The sequence below is a fragment of the Geotrypetes seraphini genome, chromosome 15 (assembly GCF_902459505.1).
Source record: "Geotrypetes seraphini chromosome 15, aGeoSer1.1, whole genome shotgun sequence".
Taxonomy (NCBI): Eukaryota; Metazoa; Chordata; class Amphibia; order Gymnophiona; family Dermophiidae; genus Geotrypetes; species Geotrypetes seraphini.
Window position 1 is genome coordinate 70,990,435 of NC_047098.1, and position 17,295 is coordinate 71,007,729.

Consider the following 17,295-nt stretch of genomic DNA (forward strand, 5'->3'; position numbering starts at 1 on the left):
TGGAACACAAACACCACAAATAATGATATAAAACCAAACCAACAACAAAGACAATATATAAAACAAAAATCAATCATCCAGTTCAGACATTACTTAGTAAACTGTCTTTCCCAAAGCCATTCAGTCCACTTCATATGACTACTAGAAAATTTAAAAAAAAAAAAAAAATTTCAGCTTGTTCTTAAAATGGCCTAGTTTGTAATAGATAAGAACATAAGAAGTTGCCCCCGCTGAGTCAGACCAGAGGTCCATTTTGCTCAGCGGTCCGCTCCCGCGGTGGCCCATCAGGCCTAGTGCCTGAACAGTGATCCCTGATTAATTTTATAACTTACCTCTAATCCCATCCCTATAATCTACCTCTACTCTTATCTGTACCCCTCAATCCCTTTGTCTTCCAAGTACCTATCCAAAGCTTCTTTGAACCCCTGTAGGACAGTGGTAAACTGCGATTAAGAAAATGTGAATGCGACAGGTTTTTACTACTTAGATTTGGGAATTCACACCCCGTACTTAAATTTCAAGTTAAATAAATCCTGAACATTATGTGAACCAGACCTTAAAGAGCCAAGAATCTAAAATTTAGTACCAGAAAAAAAAAATAAATCTTACGTCTGCAGCTTCTGTCTGAATCTGGTGGTAATCTTCCAGGGAACATGGAGTGATCCAGGCAGGCTCCCCAGTTGGTACTGAAACACTAGCCTCATGGGTAGAAAGGTCTGCAAGAAGAGTGGAAAAAAAAAACAACCCACCTTCATCTAGTGTGAGTATTGTGCATTCATAATTATTAACTAGATTTTGCAATATTCAATTAGTTGAGACATGCACATGAAATTATTCATTACATTAGGAAGGGGAGACTTCGAAACCCCATATTCACTATATCTTTGCAGATGTGTCATTCCAGTATCTTCAACTTCAAGTTTAATATGAGGTTAACCAATGTGTTTCTTCTGAAACACTCTTCACCAAATCCTAAAGCTAGTAAAAAAAATAATATAAATATATAAAATCATTGTATGTATATGGAGAAATTAGGCCTTGCCTGATAATTTTCTTTCCATTAGTCCTTCACACTATTCCTAAACTTGAACATTCAAAATGTATCTACCTATGAAAGAAAGTAGCAAGCGTGTTGAAACAAGTCTGTGCATGTTGCGACACCTCAAGGTTACTCATGCACAGTTGCAGCTCAATGCAAATCTAACATTCCAAGAGACAGAATGTCAGGAGAGTCCTTATGTATTTCAAGTAAGAAACTGCTAGATTTGGAGCACCGTTCAGGGATAAAATGTCTCACAAAAGGGAAAAAGCCAAATGAGATCCATGAACGTATGATTGCAGTTTATGGTGAGTCTGACCCATAATCCTACAAAGTAAAATTTTGGAGCAAGCAGTTTAAGTGGGGTAGAGTCCATTGAAAATGACCTTCACTGGACAGCCTGTGGAAGCAACTTCCACAGAAATGTGCAAGAAAGTCGGGGATTTAATTTTGTCAGACAGGCAAATTAAGGCTTTCCGAATAGCTGAAGAAATGGGAATCTCAGCAGGTACAGTTTGGAAAATAATTCATGAAAAGTTGGGCATGTCCATGGTGAGTGCAAGATGGGTTCCAAGAATGTTGTCATGTCAGAAGGCCATGAGGCTCCAGTGCTGTCAGGAGAATTTGGAGATGCTCTGTGAATTTGTTTCATTGTCTGGTGACTGAAGATGAGATTCTGAGTGCAAAATAGAAACATAGAAGATGTGTCCTTGAATTTGAGGACCTTGGTCAGTGTGGTAGATTTAGAGAATAGTTTATCTCTGGAACGCATTGCCAGAGGTTGTGGTAAGAGCGGATAGCTCCAGGGATTCAAGACAAAGTTGGACAAGTTCCTGCTAAACAGTGCATAATATATCTCTCTGAGCTCTAGTAAATTGATGTGAAATTTGCGTTATTTGTAAGTCCAATGACCCTGTGTTTGAAGACCGCTCATGTGCACTCCCCAGGCGTAGGTAGAAGCATCTGTCGTGAGTACCTGGTGATGCGGAGGAAGATGGAAAAGGAGACCTCTGGATAGATTGGAGGAGGTCATCCACCAGTGGAGATGAGGTTACAGAGATATACTGTGAAAGCAAATCTGTCGCCCGACACCACTGAGAAGCGAGGGTCCACTGAGGAATGCGAAGATGCAATCTGGCTAGTGGGATGACATGAACCATGAAAGCCATGTGAGCTAGGAGAACCATCATGCATCTCGCAGAGATGTTTGTAGCTGAAACATCTGTTCACAGAGATGAAACAAGGTTGTTAGGCGATCTGGAGAAAGAAACGCCCTCATGAGAGTAGTATCCAGAATAGCCCCAATGTACTGAAAACGTTGAGACGGTTGGAGGTTGGACTTTGGAAAATTGATTTCAAAGCCCAAGGTCTGAAGAAAAGAAATGGTGTGAGTCGTCATCAGGGTCACCTCCTTAGACGATGAACCCTTGATCAACCAGTCGTCCAGATAAGGAAACACTTAAAGACCATGGGATTGGAGGGCTGTTGCCACTACAATTAAGCACTTCTTGAAGACTCTGGGAAAAGATACCGGGCCGAACGGAAGAACCTTGTACTGGTAGTGATGACGACTGATTTGAAAGCGAAGTTATCTTCTGGAAGCCGGATAAATTGGTAATAGTGTGTAGGCTTCCTTAAGGTCCAGTGAGCATAGCCTTTTCTTCTGAGCCAATAGGGGATAGAATAGGGTGAGAGAGAGCATTCAAAACTTCTCTTTGACAAGATATTTGTTGAGAGCTCAGAAATCCATAATGGGTCGTAGTCCTCCTGTCTTTTTGGGAACCAAGAAGTATCGGGAGTAAAATCCTTGATTATGTTGAGAGGGAGGAACTTCCTCGATGGCATTGAGGAGAAGGAGAGATTGAACCTCCTGAAATAGAAGAGAGGACTGCGTCGGGTTTAAAGCAGACTCTCTTGGAGGATGATCTGGTGGAAGGGTGTGAAAATGAAGAATATACCCTTGGCAAATGATGTTGAGGGCCCAAAGATCCGATGTAATGAGCTCCCAGAAAGAGACATCCCCCTATTGGCTGAGGCAGAGAAAGAAGCAGAGGTATGTTGGCTATGCTCTAAAGGAGCACGTCAAAAAGGCTGAGCAGTTTTTTGAGGAGCAGCCGGTTGTTTAGGTTGTTGACGTGGCTGTTGCCGCTGTCTACAAGGCTGGGGAGGTGCCGGAGGAGTAGGCTTGGCCACATATCTACGTTGGTAAGAAGAAGCAGGCTTAAAAGGCAGAGCAGGTGGAGGCTTCATTTTAGGCTTAACCAGGACATCTCATCTGGTTTCATGAGCGGACAAAAAAAAATTATTATTTTTTTTTTTACCCTCCCTCTCGTTTACTCCCTTCCTGTTTTTCCGCTTTAACAAGGAATTGTAACTTTTCCCCCTATCCTCCACAATTCATGTTAGTCTTATTTTGTAAGTCTGAAGTTGTTTTGTTTTGTCTCCACAACCCTGTTTTTATGAAGTTGTACATCACTTAGTAAATTAAATAAGCGATTCATCAAATATTAATAAAAACTTGAAACTTGACAGCTTTTGGGTGGCAGTGTTAGTGGAGGCTCCAAAGAGCTCATCTCCAAGGCATGGATCATTGGCCAGACGGTCTTGGTGGTTAACGTCCAGGTCTGAAACACGTAACCATGCCAGATGTCTCATCGCCACCGACATAGCTGCTGCTCAAGATGAGAGTTCAAAAATGTCAAACAGATCTCACCATGTACTTTCGAAGTTGCAGAGAGGTAGAAAACAGAGATTGAAATTTGTTGGCTTTATGTGAAGGCACATACTGCTGAAATGATGAAATTTGTTTAAGAAAATACTTCATGTAACAGGAAAAGAAAAAGTATAATTGGATGCTCCGTTTGTCAACATCGAGTTTTGGTACAGATGTCTGCCAAATTTGCCCTACCCTCTATACCAGGAGGAACGAATGCATACACACTTTCCCCAGAGGATTTCTTTAAAGTGGATTTGACCACGAGAGACTCATGGGGCAATTGAGGCTTATCAAAGCCAGTCAAGGGTACCATCTTATAAAGAGATTCCAAATGTTTAGGAGCCACTGGCACAGAGAGAGGAGTCTCCAGGTTTTTATAGAAAGTTTCCCTCAGAATGGCATGGAGTGGAAACTTTAACATTTCTTTAGGAGGAAGATCATAATCAAGTGTTTCCAAATACTCTTTACTGTATTTGGAATCGGCCTCCAAGGAAACATCCAGATCATGTGCCATCTGTCTCAAAAATTTGGAAAAAGAAAGTTTTTCTGAAGGAGAAACAGCTCTGGTAGGTGAATGTCGAGGTGACCCAGAAGCAGAAGAGTCCTCATCGGTAGTAGATGGAAGTTCAGGCTCAGTATCCTCCAATAAATCTGAATCTCTGAAAAGAAAATGATGAGAGCAGTACCGAAAGACTTTGCCTGACCATGCCAGAGCAGCCTCTGGAGATGTAAGCGATGAGGATTGGTACCGAAGTGGAATGCTCGAGTCTTGCATTGAAGATGTCCGCACCGGTGGAGTAGCAGTGAGAGGAGTGGTCAGTGCCATGAACAACTTAGACCAGACCGGCTCCTGGAGAGTCGGTGCCGTGCTTGCCAACAGGTGAGCCAGCGCCAAGAGTGTAAAATGCTCTCCTAATTCCTCCCGAAGCAGGTTATCAATCTTATGCTTAAGGGAGAGTGCTGGTACTGTTTGCTTCTATTTGGCTGGTACGGATGGCTGATCAACACAGTCCAGGGATGATGAGGCCGAAGAGGAGGCACTCACCGATATCGGAGCCAGGGGTTTGCAAGACTTATGCGAGGTCGGCAGGACTTGACTCACTGCAGCTTGGACCTGTGTCCCGGGAGGAGTACGGGAAGGCTTCTTAGTCGACTTACCCAGAGACATGGTGAACTGTGACATCGGAGTCAAAGTTGGTGGATCCACCCTTGGTGTTGTCTTGGTCAGTGCGGTCTTGGTCGGTGCAGACAGTGTCGGAGATGAGATGAGCTCCGTTTCCAGTGCAGCACCAAAGAGTTGTTTTTCCTGAAGCAACTGATTTTTGAGAGTGTACTTCTGAAGGGAAGAGCAACGGGAGCAGGAGTCGGAATGGTACTTGGGATCCCAGACACTGATGGCCCAAGCACAGCAACCACACTTTTTGAAACCCGTCAGGGGGCGGGACATGGCCGGGAAGACAGCCGCCGAGAAATCAAACTCGATGGCGAAAAGTGTCCATAAGGCCCTGCTGGGCCAAAGCCCGTGACAGCAAAGAAAAAAGTGGGTTTCTTTTTTTTCTTAAAGGAGAAAAAAAAAAGAGGAGAACTGTGACAAAAAAGTCACAATCCGCAAGAGCGGAAAGGCAAGCAAGAGAAAAAAATTTCAACAGCCATTGAAAGATGCATCTTCTTTGCTCCACAGAAACTAGAAAACTGAAGGGACCACATGTCTCTGTCAGGCGGGAAGGCATGTGCACATGCGCAGTGCGGGCTGATCGTGAACTTTCTAAACTTAAAGTTGCAATTCACTTTTCAAATGTCCATACCAGAGCTCTGTCAGTGACGTCACACCCATGTGCGAGAATATGCTGCCTGTTTGTCTTGGGATAACATTTCTTTATTACAAGTACACAAAAAAAACAATGGCAGAACCCTCACTTTCCATGGAAGACAGCTAGGCGCAAATACTGCACTTTTCCCCCATTTGTTTTCCGGTACTATCCTTACCCTGTTTGGAATTGCACTACCTCCCTTGTGTTCACCTTCTCCCCTTTCTGTGCTGTTCTCTTATTTATTTATTCATTTTTCTATACTGTTCTCCCAGGGGAGCTCAAAACAGTTTACCTGAATTTATTCAGATACTCAAGCACGTTTCCCTACCTGTCCCAGTGGGCTCACAATCTATCTAATGTACCTGGGCAATGGGGTACCAAGTGGCCTGCTCAGGGTCACAGGGGACAATGTAGGTCTGAACCCACAATCACAGAATCCTGAGGCTGTAGTTATAAGCCCTGCACTACACTCTCAGACATTGTATGGTATAAAATAGAAAGGCAACTATTGTCTAATAGAGATGGCAAACATAGTTAAAGTATGTAATATAAAAAATGACAAAACATAGTATGGCGAGACATAGTATATCATATTCACCACTACACTCACAATATCTCAAAAAACCCTGCTAGTTTGGTGGATGACTATTACCCTGGATATCTGCTTGGTGGCATTGGCAGTCAGTGACCAGCTATTTGGGGAATCTAAAGGGGTAAGGGACAGGGCCTCTTAACCATAATTGGAGAGAGAGGAAATGTCAAATGGATCTGATCTGCATTTCCCCCATATCCAGCATTGCCCTGTCCCCCATCCCTTTTCTGTCCAGCACTGCCCTTGTGTGTCCATCCCTATGATCTCTCCATGCCCAGCATCTCTTCCCTGTCCCTATGATCCTACTCTGAGGCATCTGTCTTATCTTCCTAACATTCCTTTCCCAAGTCCAGTGTCTCTCCCTCTCTTCAATTCCATCCAGCATCTTTCCCAGTTTCTTCTCCTGCCCCAGTCCAGATTCTTTTCCTGTCCCTTCCCCACCTGCCTCTCTGCCGCCCCCTCCCCCAGTCTAGCTGCTCTCTCCCTTCCCCCTGCGTTCACATCTATAACTCATCTCTTACTCGAGGGTCTTCATTTTTTCCTCTTATCTGCCTGCCTGTCCATCCATCAGTCCTCTACTACCACTACTTATTTCTATAGCACTACTAGACACACACACTGTACATTAACATGCAAGAGTCAGTCCCTGCTTAAGAGAGCTTACACTTACCAGATGCACACATTGTACATTAACATGCAAGAGTCAGTCTCTGCTTAAGAGCTCACACAATCTAATTCTGATACCATCAGAACACCACCTTCAGCTCTCCTCCCCATTAGTTCAGCAAGCTCTTTTCCGCCTTCCACCACCAAAAAATTCACACCTATAAACATCTCACCCTTAGAGTCCTGCTTTTTTCCTCCTCCTGCTCGCCTTCCTATAATCTTTCCCCAGCTCAGTCAAGAGCACCATCACTCAGTGCAGCACCGTCAGCTTTCTCTCCCAAAGATCATTTAGCAAGCAAGTTATCTTCCACCCACAGCCCCCCTCCAGTTTATCTCTTAGTCTCGCTCCTTCCCCCCACTCCAGTTCTAATCCCTCCTTTAGTCCCCACTCCAACTCCTGCTCCTTTCCACCCCACCAGACACTTATCTATTGCTTTTAAGGCAACCATGAGAGGACAAATTATTTCTTATTCAGCATATCTTAGGAAACAGGTCAAAAAACAATTTGCCAATCTGGAGCAAGAAATTAAGCTTTTAGAATCAAAATTGATTAATAAATGGGAGTGTTCTACATTGCAGAATCTTTTAAAAGCTAAATGTAAATATACTGAGATTTCTTCTAAGTTGTTAAGAAGTGATTTATTTTCTCAACAAGCTTTGTATTATGGAAACTCAAATAAGGCGGGAAGATTATTGGCAAATTATCTTAAAGCAAAAAAAAGAAGGACAAAAATAATTGCCATCAAAGATGAGAAAGGTGATACTAATTATCAAGTTGAACATATTTTAAAACAGTTTTAAATTTTTATAAAGCTCTTTATTCTTCTGAGCCTTATTTAGATAAAGAAAAAGATGGTTTAAAATTTTTGAAATTATTAGAGGGACCGAAAGTATTGGCTAAGCTTTTGGCTCTACATTTGGCCTTATATAATTGGTATGTACCAAACAGGGTTTGTTGCTCAGAGGCATTCTTCCAAAAACACCAGGTTGGCTTTTCATATGTTATATTTAACAAAAGCCATGAAGGATCCGGCCTTTTCTGTATCCTTGGATGCAGAGAAGGCCTTTGATCGGGTGGAATGGGCCTTCATGTATCAAGCAATGGATTGGTTTGGTATAGGTTAAGGATTTATACAAATGATCCAAACATTGTATAGCTCCCCTGTTGCTAGATTATATATTAATAATAATTTTTCGAATTGTTTCAATTTGCAAAGGGGGATTAGACAAGGTTGGCCCTTGTCTCCTTTACTTTTTGATTTTGTATTAGAACCCTTGTTATTAGCTATTCAGCAAATGAAGGAGATACAAGGTATTCCTCGTTCTGATCGGGAATACAAGGTCTCTACTTATACAGATGATATATTGCTTCATTTGAGGAATCCTGAAACAATCATTCCATGTTTGCTTGAATTGATAGAGAAATTTGGGAAATTTTCAGGATATAAAATAAACTGGAGCAAATCAGAAGTTCTTCCACCCAATGTATATTGTACAAAAGGTTTATTTTATTCATTTCCCTTTGACTGGAAGGAGGAGGGAATAAAATATTTAGGTATTTGGATAAAAAATATGCTGGAAGAAACAGTGAAGTTGAATGAAAAATGTTTATTACAGAAGGTAACAGAATTATGTGAGCAATGGAATCCTTTACATCTGTCTTGGTGGGGGAGAGTCCAAACTATTAAGATGATTTTGCCTGTGGTTTGTTACCAAATGGGTATGATATCAGTTTTTTTTCAGAGGTCTTTTTATAAAAAGTTAAACAGTATTCTTACAAAATTTATTTGGCTGGGTAAAATTGTTAGAATTGCCTTAGTGTCTTTACAAAAGCCAATTGCAGAGGGCGGGGGTAAATTTTCCTAATTTCTATAGGTATCATCAATCCTATATTATGCACCAGGGTATGTATTGGGTCTTCCCAGAGTTCATGGAAAAGCTCCCAGATTGGTTGAAGTTGGAATGGCAACTTTTGTTTCCTCTCAGGCTTTCCCATGTTCTTAGTATTAAAATGCCTAGAGCGTATAAAGAAAACAGAATATTAGTGGATACATGGAAAACTATAAGATGTCAATAATTTAACACCTATTCCAATACAAAAATCTACAAATCAAACTATTTGGCTGAACTCAAAGATTCAAATTGGCGGGTTTAAGGTCGTCTGGAAGTATTGGATTATAGCAGGTATACATATTTTAGATGATGTTATATCTAATGGTAAACTGCTTGATTTTTCACAGATGTAACAAAAATTTGGACTTGATAACTCACAAAGTTATAGATGGTTGCAACTGAAGCAGGCCATTCAGGCAGGGTTCCCTGAATGGAAAAATCTTAATCAATATAGAATTCTTGTGCTTTCAGGCGGACTTTCTGGGACACCAGGCCGCACAGTGGTATAAATTAATATCTGGATTTATGAATAAAAAACCAAAGACTTGTCTTTAGGGACATTTGGAGCATTGAGATTAAGCATCAAATTACTGCGTCTCAATGGCCACGAATTAGGTCTTGGAGGATGAGATGTACAATGTCAGCATCTATGAGGCAAGCATGGTTTTTCCTGTTGCATAGAGCATTCTAGACCCCTGTTCATTTACAAAAATTAGATTGCTCTAAGTCTAATAAATGTTGGCATTGTAATCTCGAAGCAGGAACTTTAGATCATTTATTTATTGTTCTATTGCCCTTTTATTTTGAATTTTTGGAAATCAATATGGGGCCAAGTAAATTGTCTGTTAGAAAATCATGTGGCCTTATCATATGATACAGTTTTATTTGGCATGTCAATGAGGGCGAAGAGCCAATTTCTACCAACAATAATAAGCTTTTACTTATCCTTACAGGAGTTGCCATACAACAAACAACATCTAACTGGAAGAATTGGAATAGATTGAATTATAGTTTTTGGTGGAATCAGTGTGTCATATTTATAAAATGGAAAGAATAATATCGATTCAGAAAGGAAATTTCAATAAATTTCAAGATGTGTGGGGGCCATTAACAACTTATTGTAATGAGTAAGAATCATTTTTCCCAAAATAGTACAAATGAAAAGAGGGGAAGGGGAGATAGTTTTTGATTTTTCATTACTTGATTTGAACAGACTGAAGGACCTTGATATATGTGTTATGTGATATTTGAAAGGGGGAAAGGGTGGGGGTGTTGGGAATTCAGATTTTTTTAGTAATGGTTAGATTAATAGAAAATACATTTTTTATATGATATATTGTGGTTGGATAGAGAGTATGGTAGGGGCGGGAGGGAGGGGGTTAAATTTGATTACTTTATGTGCATTTTGATAGAAAATCAAGTGATGTTTTCAAGTTCAAATGTTACTTTGTACTACACTTGTAAGTTGTAAAATGAATAAAGATTTACAACAAAAAAAAAATCTATTGCCTTCTTAAAGAATAATATCACACTGGATGATTTTTCTGCTGCATTAGCAATCATTTCAAGTTATTTATTATTTCTGCTATCATTAGCAGTGTGCAATCTAGCAATCACAGCAGGCCAGCTCGGATACTTGCCTTCCCTCTATGACCCGTCCCACCCTCACAGAAGCAGGAAGTTACATCAGAGGAGGCAGGATTAGTCATAGCAGGAAGGCCAAGTCCCCAAGGCAGGCCTGGTGTAATGGTTAGAGCAGAGACCACTACCAGCAGTAGCATGCGAGTCAAAAGGACTAGAGCAGTGGCCTCAAACTTGCGGCCCGCCAGGTACTATTTTGAGGCCCTCAGTATGTTTATCATAATTACAAAAGTAAAATAAAACAGTATCTTGATCATCTGTCTCTTTAGCTATAAATTACAATATTATTATTAAGACAGCCAAAAGGAAAGATTTATAAACTATAAAGAGTTTTACCTCATGCAAAATTGTCATTTCTTTAATAAGACATTAACTATTTTTTTCTGAGGCCCTCCAATTAGCTACAAATCCAAAATGTGGCCCTGCAAAGGGTTTGAGTTGGAGACCACTGAACTAGAGGGAGAGCAAAAGCCTCCGTCATCACCACCACACTGCAGGAACCCAAGTAATTAATGCTGCTGCTGCAGCTACTATTAATAGGCCCTTGGCATTGCACAGTGCTTTGCTGGGGAGGCTGGTTGTCAGGTCAGCTTGTGACTGGGGAGACTTAGCCTCCCCAAGCCTGTTATACCAGGTGCCTATGATTGGTGGCTGGCATTGCCCCACATTTCCCTAGGCAAGTTTTTTACAAGGTAGCTGGCTCTACATCAAGTTGTACCTGATGGGATGTGGATCTTCAGATCTGTGCAAAGGTACTTGTCTCTTTCTTGGAGGCTCTGAACGAAGACAGTGCTTGCATGGTCTCCTTTATTGATGACAATGTCAATCAGGGTGCGGGCTTTGTCACTGGTGGTCATATTTTCCTCAATGATATGCTCTGCTTCAGCAGATCTCAGCACTTCATATGTCTGCAGATCATCCACTATCAACATGATTACTGTAAGATTACAGTTTTTCACAAAATCTGCACGCACTCCTCTCAGAAGCTTGGCTATAAGAAAATACACAGATAGATGCTCCGTTACGATTCCTAGCAGAATTACATGATAATGCCAGACTTCCGCAGATAGGCTGTCTTGATCCTGCTTTTACCTCATGGCATCACTGGACATGGGCTTCTGGTCCAAGGATGTCACTGGGAAAGCACAAAACCAGATCAGCTTATCCCAATACACAAATTTCCCTGCTGCAGACAGATTCATTGTTAAACCTCTCAACAACTCCAGTGTTCCCATCCAGGGCAGGATGAGCCTATTATTATTATTATGTATGCCATTGGCAGGGGCTTACTGACAGAAATAAGACTCATGGGCCCCCAGCCACCCATCTGATGTATATTACTAATACTCATTAAGGGAAAGCAAATCCACTTGCATAGAGGATTACTGCACCGGTCCTGGACCTGTTGGGCTGCCGCGTGAGCGGACTGCTGGGCACAATGGACCTCAGGTCTGACCCAGCAGAGGCATTGCTTATGTTCAATCCACCCCTGGCCGTGGAGACATTTTACTCAGATCCAGGGAAGGCTACCATTGAGAGGCACCATTTTCAACTCTGTGTCTGGGGGAAAATAACTTCCACAAAATTAACAGAATGAGAAGAAACTGGGTATGCAGGGGGAAAAAATGAAACAGTAAAAAGACTCAGCCAATCCCATCCCCTTGATATTCAGCCTATGGTGGTCAGCAGTTTTAAGGTCACTGATTACCATAGGCTGAATCGAACCCAGTGAGTTTTTATTTTTGTGTCAATTATGGAGTTTCTTTCTAAATATTTCTATTGTTAGTATATGTACATCATATCGATCCATGTGTTGGAAAACAGTGGTTACTTTGTAGCTCCTTCTCTAAATATCCTTATTCATTCCTTTGTTATCTCACAGATAGATTACTACAACTCCCTATACCAAGGTTTGACACAAAAAGAAATCCACAGACTTCAAATTCTCCAAAACATTGCCATTAAGCTTATCCATAAAGCTAAAAAAATATGACCACGTGACCCCTCTACTCCAAAAAGCTCACTGATTACCCATTTCTCATCGGATCACAACCAAACTCTCAAATTCTCTGGCTTTCATCAACAAACTCGTAACTTTACTCCTCTTCTAAAAATTTGCAATCTAACTCTCAAAAACCTTCTTGCTATCCCCTTGATTCGTGAAATCTTTTATGACACCACAAGTAAATCTATATTCTCCATTATAGCTCCGACACTGTGGAACGGAATGCCAATCGTACTCAGACAAGAATAATCTTTAACTTCATTCAAGTCCACACTCAAAGTTTTCTTATTTAGAGGAACTAACTGATCACCCAGCATTGCCCAGATATTTATTAATTCCCAAATATCCCTCCTTACATGTCCCACCCCACTTCCATGTCACCCCATACACACACACACATGTCCCACAGGAATGTCCCTTTCTATGGGGATGAACTTGGACTTAAATGGCATCTGGAATGTCAGTATTCATCTCAGTGAGCCCAAAAACTATATCTGTCATTTTTGATAATTTTTACGTCACCCCCTTCCCACCCACAAAGTAATTTTCCCCCGATAGTAAGTAATATGTGTACCAAGTTTGGTTGAAATCTGTCCATGCGTTTATGGATTAGATTAGACGCTAATATATGTCTTGATATCACCCCTTCCCCCCTTTTGTTTTCTTCATTAGGTTTCCCATACTTTTTTTTCATTGTTTTCACTTTTCTTCCTGACAGCAACAATAGTTGTGCCTCTTGGTTTAGCATGGTGATGAAGCAGTTCCCCACGTACTCCAGGAATTATTCAAAATTTTTGTTAGGGTTGCAGGATCCTGAATTGGATACTTCTTAAATTTAATGAAAATGTTATTTATTTCTAAAATTCTTGACCGCCTATAACTAAGTGGTTTACAAAGTAAAATATTCACAATGGTTCAGAGGACAACATACATAATACTACTTTCAATACACACATTTAGCCCACTAAAATAGCAGAAACCCTGCAGAAAAATTACATATCATCAATCCTCACAAGTGTCAAACCTTTTTTTAAAAAAAGTAATATTGGTGCACTGGAAAATAATTAATTACATTACATTAGAGATTTCTATTCCGTCATTACCTTGCAGTTCAAGGCGGATTACAAAAGAAAGTATCTGGTCATTTCCAGGTGAGATAAAGAGTAGATCATGTTGCTTCAGGGAATAGGGGAAGGAACTTGCGGTATTAAGGGCTCCTTTTACTAAGCTGCGCTAGACGCTAACGCCTACTTTGAGCTGGCGTTAGTTTTTCCGCATAGCGCGGAGGTTAGCGCTCGCTATAAGCACTACCGCAGCTTAGTAAAAGGAGCCCTAAGTCTTTTTCAGAGATTTCTTGAAAAGTATTGTCTTTATTTCTTAATAATAATTAACTAATAAAATAGTGCACATTTAATTTTCCCCACCACCAAATTTCCCCATCTCACCCCCACCTGGCTACTTAACACTGCAAGAGAATATACGAAGCAGCCTTTTGCCAAGGACTCCGGCAGGAGCCAACAACACTAATGCAATCTTTCTGTCCAGGTCAGCAGCATCTGAAGCAAATCCATCTGCGGCGACCAATGTGATAACACGTCTTGAAGGAGGCATAAATGAGCTTTTGCCCAAGAACCACCTCTATGGTTGTAGATAGCACCATACCATAGTTTGTACATGGCTTAGATTCAAGCATTTATAAATGTTGAAAATAAATAAATAGAGCTGGCATCGATAGGATCTCTGAAATCTGGCGCATGGTTCTGGAAGGAAAAAACATATAGTCCTCTACTGTGCTGAAGCAGTTCCCCACATACTCCAGGAATTGTGTTGGCTCCAGGTAGCTCTTGCAAAAACAAATGATCAAATCCAGATCCTGCAGGTGTTGGATAATCTGTGCTACAGCTCTCTTCTTCAATCTTGGATAGAGCTCTGATCAGCCAATCATCCAAGCAGGGATGATGTACCTGTATCAATACCTTGCTCAGGTGCACTGCTGCAATGACCACCTTGGTAAATGTGCAAGGTGCCACTGCCAGACCAAATGGGAGCACCAAGAACTGGTAATGTCTGCCCAGTACATGGGATCCAGAAATATGGGAATGGGTAAATAAGCCTCTTGTCAGATCCAGAAAGAGAATGACACGGTGGCGGTTTACCCACGGGGACGGGGACAAGGCCATTCACCGCCCCGTGGAGCGGTGAATGATCTTGTCACCACAGTGAGGCATCAAGGATCGTGCAGTCCCCGCCCGCACGCCGGCTCGATCGTTTAACCAGTTTCCTCTCTCCACCTCACCTTAGTTTGCTGGCTTTCTTTTTCGGCGACCGACACGCTTTCAAAGAGCTGCGCATGCGCGGCTGCTCAGTATTCAATCTTCTGCTCTGACCCAACCAGAAACAGGAAGTTGCAGCAGAGCAGAAGATTGAACTTTGAGCAGCCGCGCATGCGTGGCTCTTTGAAAGCGTGCCGGTCGCCGAAAAAGAAAGCCGGCAAACTAAGATGAGGTGGAGAGAGGAAGCTGGTTAAACGATCAAGCCGGCGTGCGGGTGGGGGCTGCGGGGACCGCGTGTTCCCGGCTCACACAAGGAAGGAGGGAGTGAAAGGGAAAAAGTTTCTCTTCCTTGGAAATAGATTCTGAAGTGACCTCATCAAAGAAGACCAGAAACAAATGTAAACAATGTCAAAAGAGCCCAAAAGAGAAAACTGCTACTGCCGTGAGACTCCATTATTGAAGGAATCAACTTGAAATCACAGTTCAAGAGACAGGAAAAGGTTAAATGCCTCATGGAATCCTCAGCCACAACACAAACCAAATTGTGAATGAAATCAGAGCAGACAGTAAGAATTATAAAATTGATGTCTAATGCTGAGGCATTAGAAATAATGCCTCAGCAATACAATTTTCAGAAGTTCTATTTGCTCATGGTAAGGGAGAAGAGAGACTGCTAGTGATGGTGGGGGGACTGATAGAAGATATGAAAGAAGGGTGGTAGAAAGGAACAGATGGTAAAGTAGGGAGGGAAGGGTGGTGGTGGAAAGGAATAGAACAGACATTGAAAGAGGATAGAGAGGAACAGACCCTGAAGGGAAATGTGGAAGGCAGAGTGGGGAGAAGACGCTGGAAGGGAAGAAGACAGATGCCAGACTATGGGGGAGCGGAGGGAAGAAGATGGGTGCTAGACCAATTGTGGGAGGGGTGAAGGGAGAGGCACAGTAACAGCAAATGGAAGACGCAGAGAGAAGACACACAGTGGATGGAAGGAACTGAATGAGAAGATGTGGAAAGCAGAAACCAGACAACAAAGGTAGAAAAAAAAATTCTATTTATTTATTTATTTTTTGCTTTAGGATAAAGTAGTATATTAGTTGTGTTGATAAAAATTTATAAACAAAGCCCTACCAGCTGAACATCTCTTTCTCTAGTTCAGCAGCCAGAACTTTGATTTATAAGAAAGGAAAAAGCTAAATATTGCAGTACTAAGACATATATGGATGCTGCAGGGACGGGGACGGGGCGGTGCAGAGGATGGTGGGCCAGGGACGGTGCAGTGATGGGGACAGATTTTTTTCCCCGTGTCATTCTCTATCCAGAAAGGCTATGAATTCCCCCACCACTGAAGCTATGACTGAACAGTTTTCATCCTGAATCAGAGCACTTTCAGTGCTGTATTGACTAGCTTTCAATCTAGGATCTCCAATCATTCGAGTCTTTTTTGGGCATGATAAAGTATGGAGTATCTTCCTAAGTTCAATTCTTCAGCTGTTACAGATTCTATGACTCGAACATCCAGTAGTCACTGAACTGCGTGAACCCTGATCACTTTCTCTGGCCTTCCAACTTGTAGCCTTCTTGAATGATGTCCAGCACCCAGTGGTCTGAGCAATCCTGTCCCAGGCCTCCCAGTTTGCCAACAACCACATGGATGTTCAATTAGTCCCAGCGTCATTTGGATTTCTTAGAAATTGCTGCGGGGTGCAAGCCAGAGGTTTGAGCTCTCTTGAAGCCTCCAAATTAATGCAGAGAACCTTGAAACAATCTCTGTGCAAGAATCCCACTGAAAATTAACGAAAACTGTCACGAGCCACAAAAGACAAACAACTTGACCCCCCGTGAGTACGTTGTCTGGCAAAGACTTAGGGCAACGATTTATCACACTGGACATGATATCATCCTGCCCCTTTTCCAAATAGCACTAGCCCCTATCAATGTGGCTTTAGAAGCCAAATATCCCACCCATTGCTTGATCCAGACCATTTAACTGGAAGAGACAGAATAAGCAGAAAACTTACTCATGACCCTGAAAATGTTATCTAAAAAGGATTGGGACTTGTATACCGCCTTTTTGTAGTTTTACAACCACACTCAAAGCGGTTTACATACAGGTACTTCAAGAATATTCCTCATCTGTCCAAGTGGGTTCACAATCTAATGTATCTGGGGCAGTGGAGAATTAAGTGACTTGCCCAAGGTCACAAGGAGCAGCAGAGAGCATCTACAACAGGGCTGCCAAGTCCGGTCCTCGAGATCTACTGGCAGGCCAGGTTTTCAGGATATCCACAATGAATATACATTAGAGAGAGATTTGCATACCAAGAAGGCAGGGCAGGCAAAGCTCTCTCATGCATATTCCTTGTGGATATCCTGAAAACCTGGCCTGCCAGTAGATCTTGAGGACCGGACTTGGGCAGCCCTGATCTACAACATAATCCACCCCTGAAAATAGCACTTGTAGATGACCACAAGGGGTCATCCACTCAAGCTCAGGGGAGGGAAGTTTCGTGGAGACGCCAGGAAGTACTTCTTCACGGAGAGAATGATTGAGCATTGGAACAAGCTTCCAGTGCAGGTGATCGAGGCACGCAGCATCTCAGACTTCAAGAATAAATGGGATACCTATGTGGGATCCCTACGAGGGTCATGCCAAGGGATA

The 17,295-nt window shown here is 42.0% G+C and overlaps 1 protein-coding gene across 1 annotated transcript in view; it reads right to left on the reverse strand.

The window, feature by feature from the left end:
• The window catches only part of LOC117348733 (caspase-1-B-like), a 64,330-nt gene that overhangs the window by 46,146 nt on the left and 889 nt on the right, over positions 1 to 17,295 (reverse strand). The window contains exons 2-3 of the mRNA XM_033921136.1: positions 11,077 to 11,349; positions 610 to 716 (exon numbers count right to left, since the gene is read on the reverse strand). Coding sequence (XP_033777027.1) covers positions 610 to 716; positions 11,077 to 11,349 — 380 coding nt within the window. The remainder of the gene's footprint in view (positions 1 to 609; positions 717 to 11,076; positions 11,350 to 17,295) is intronic.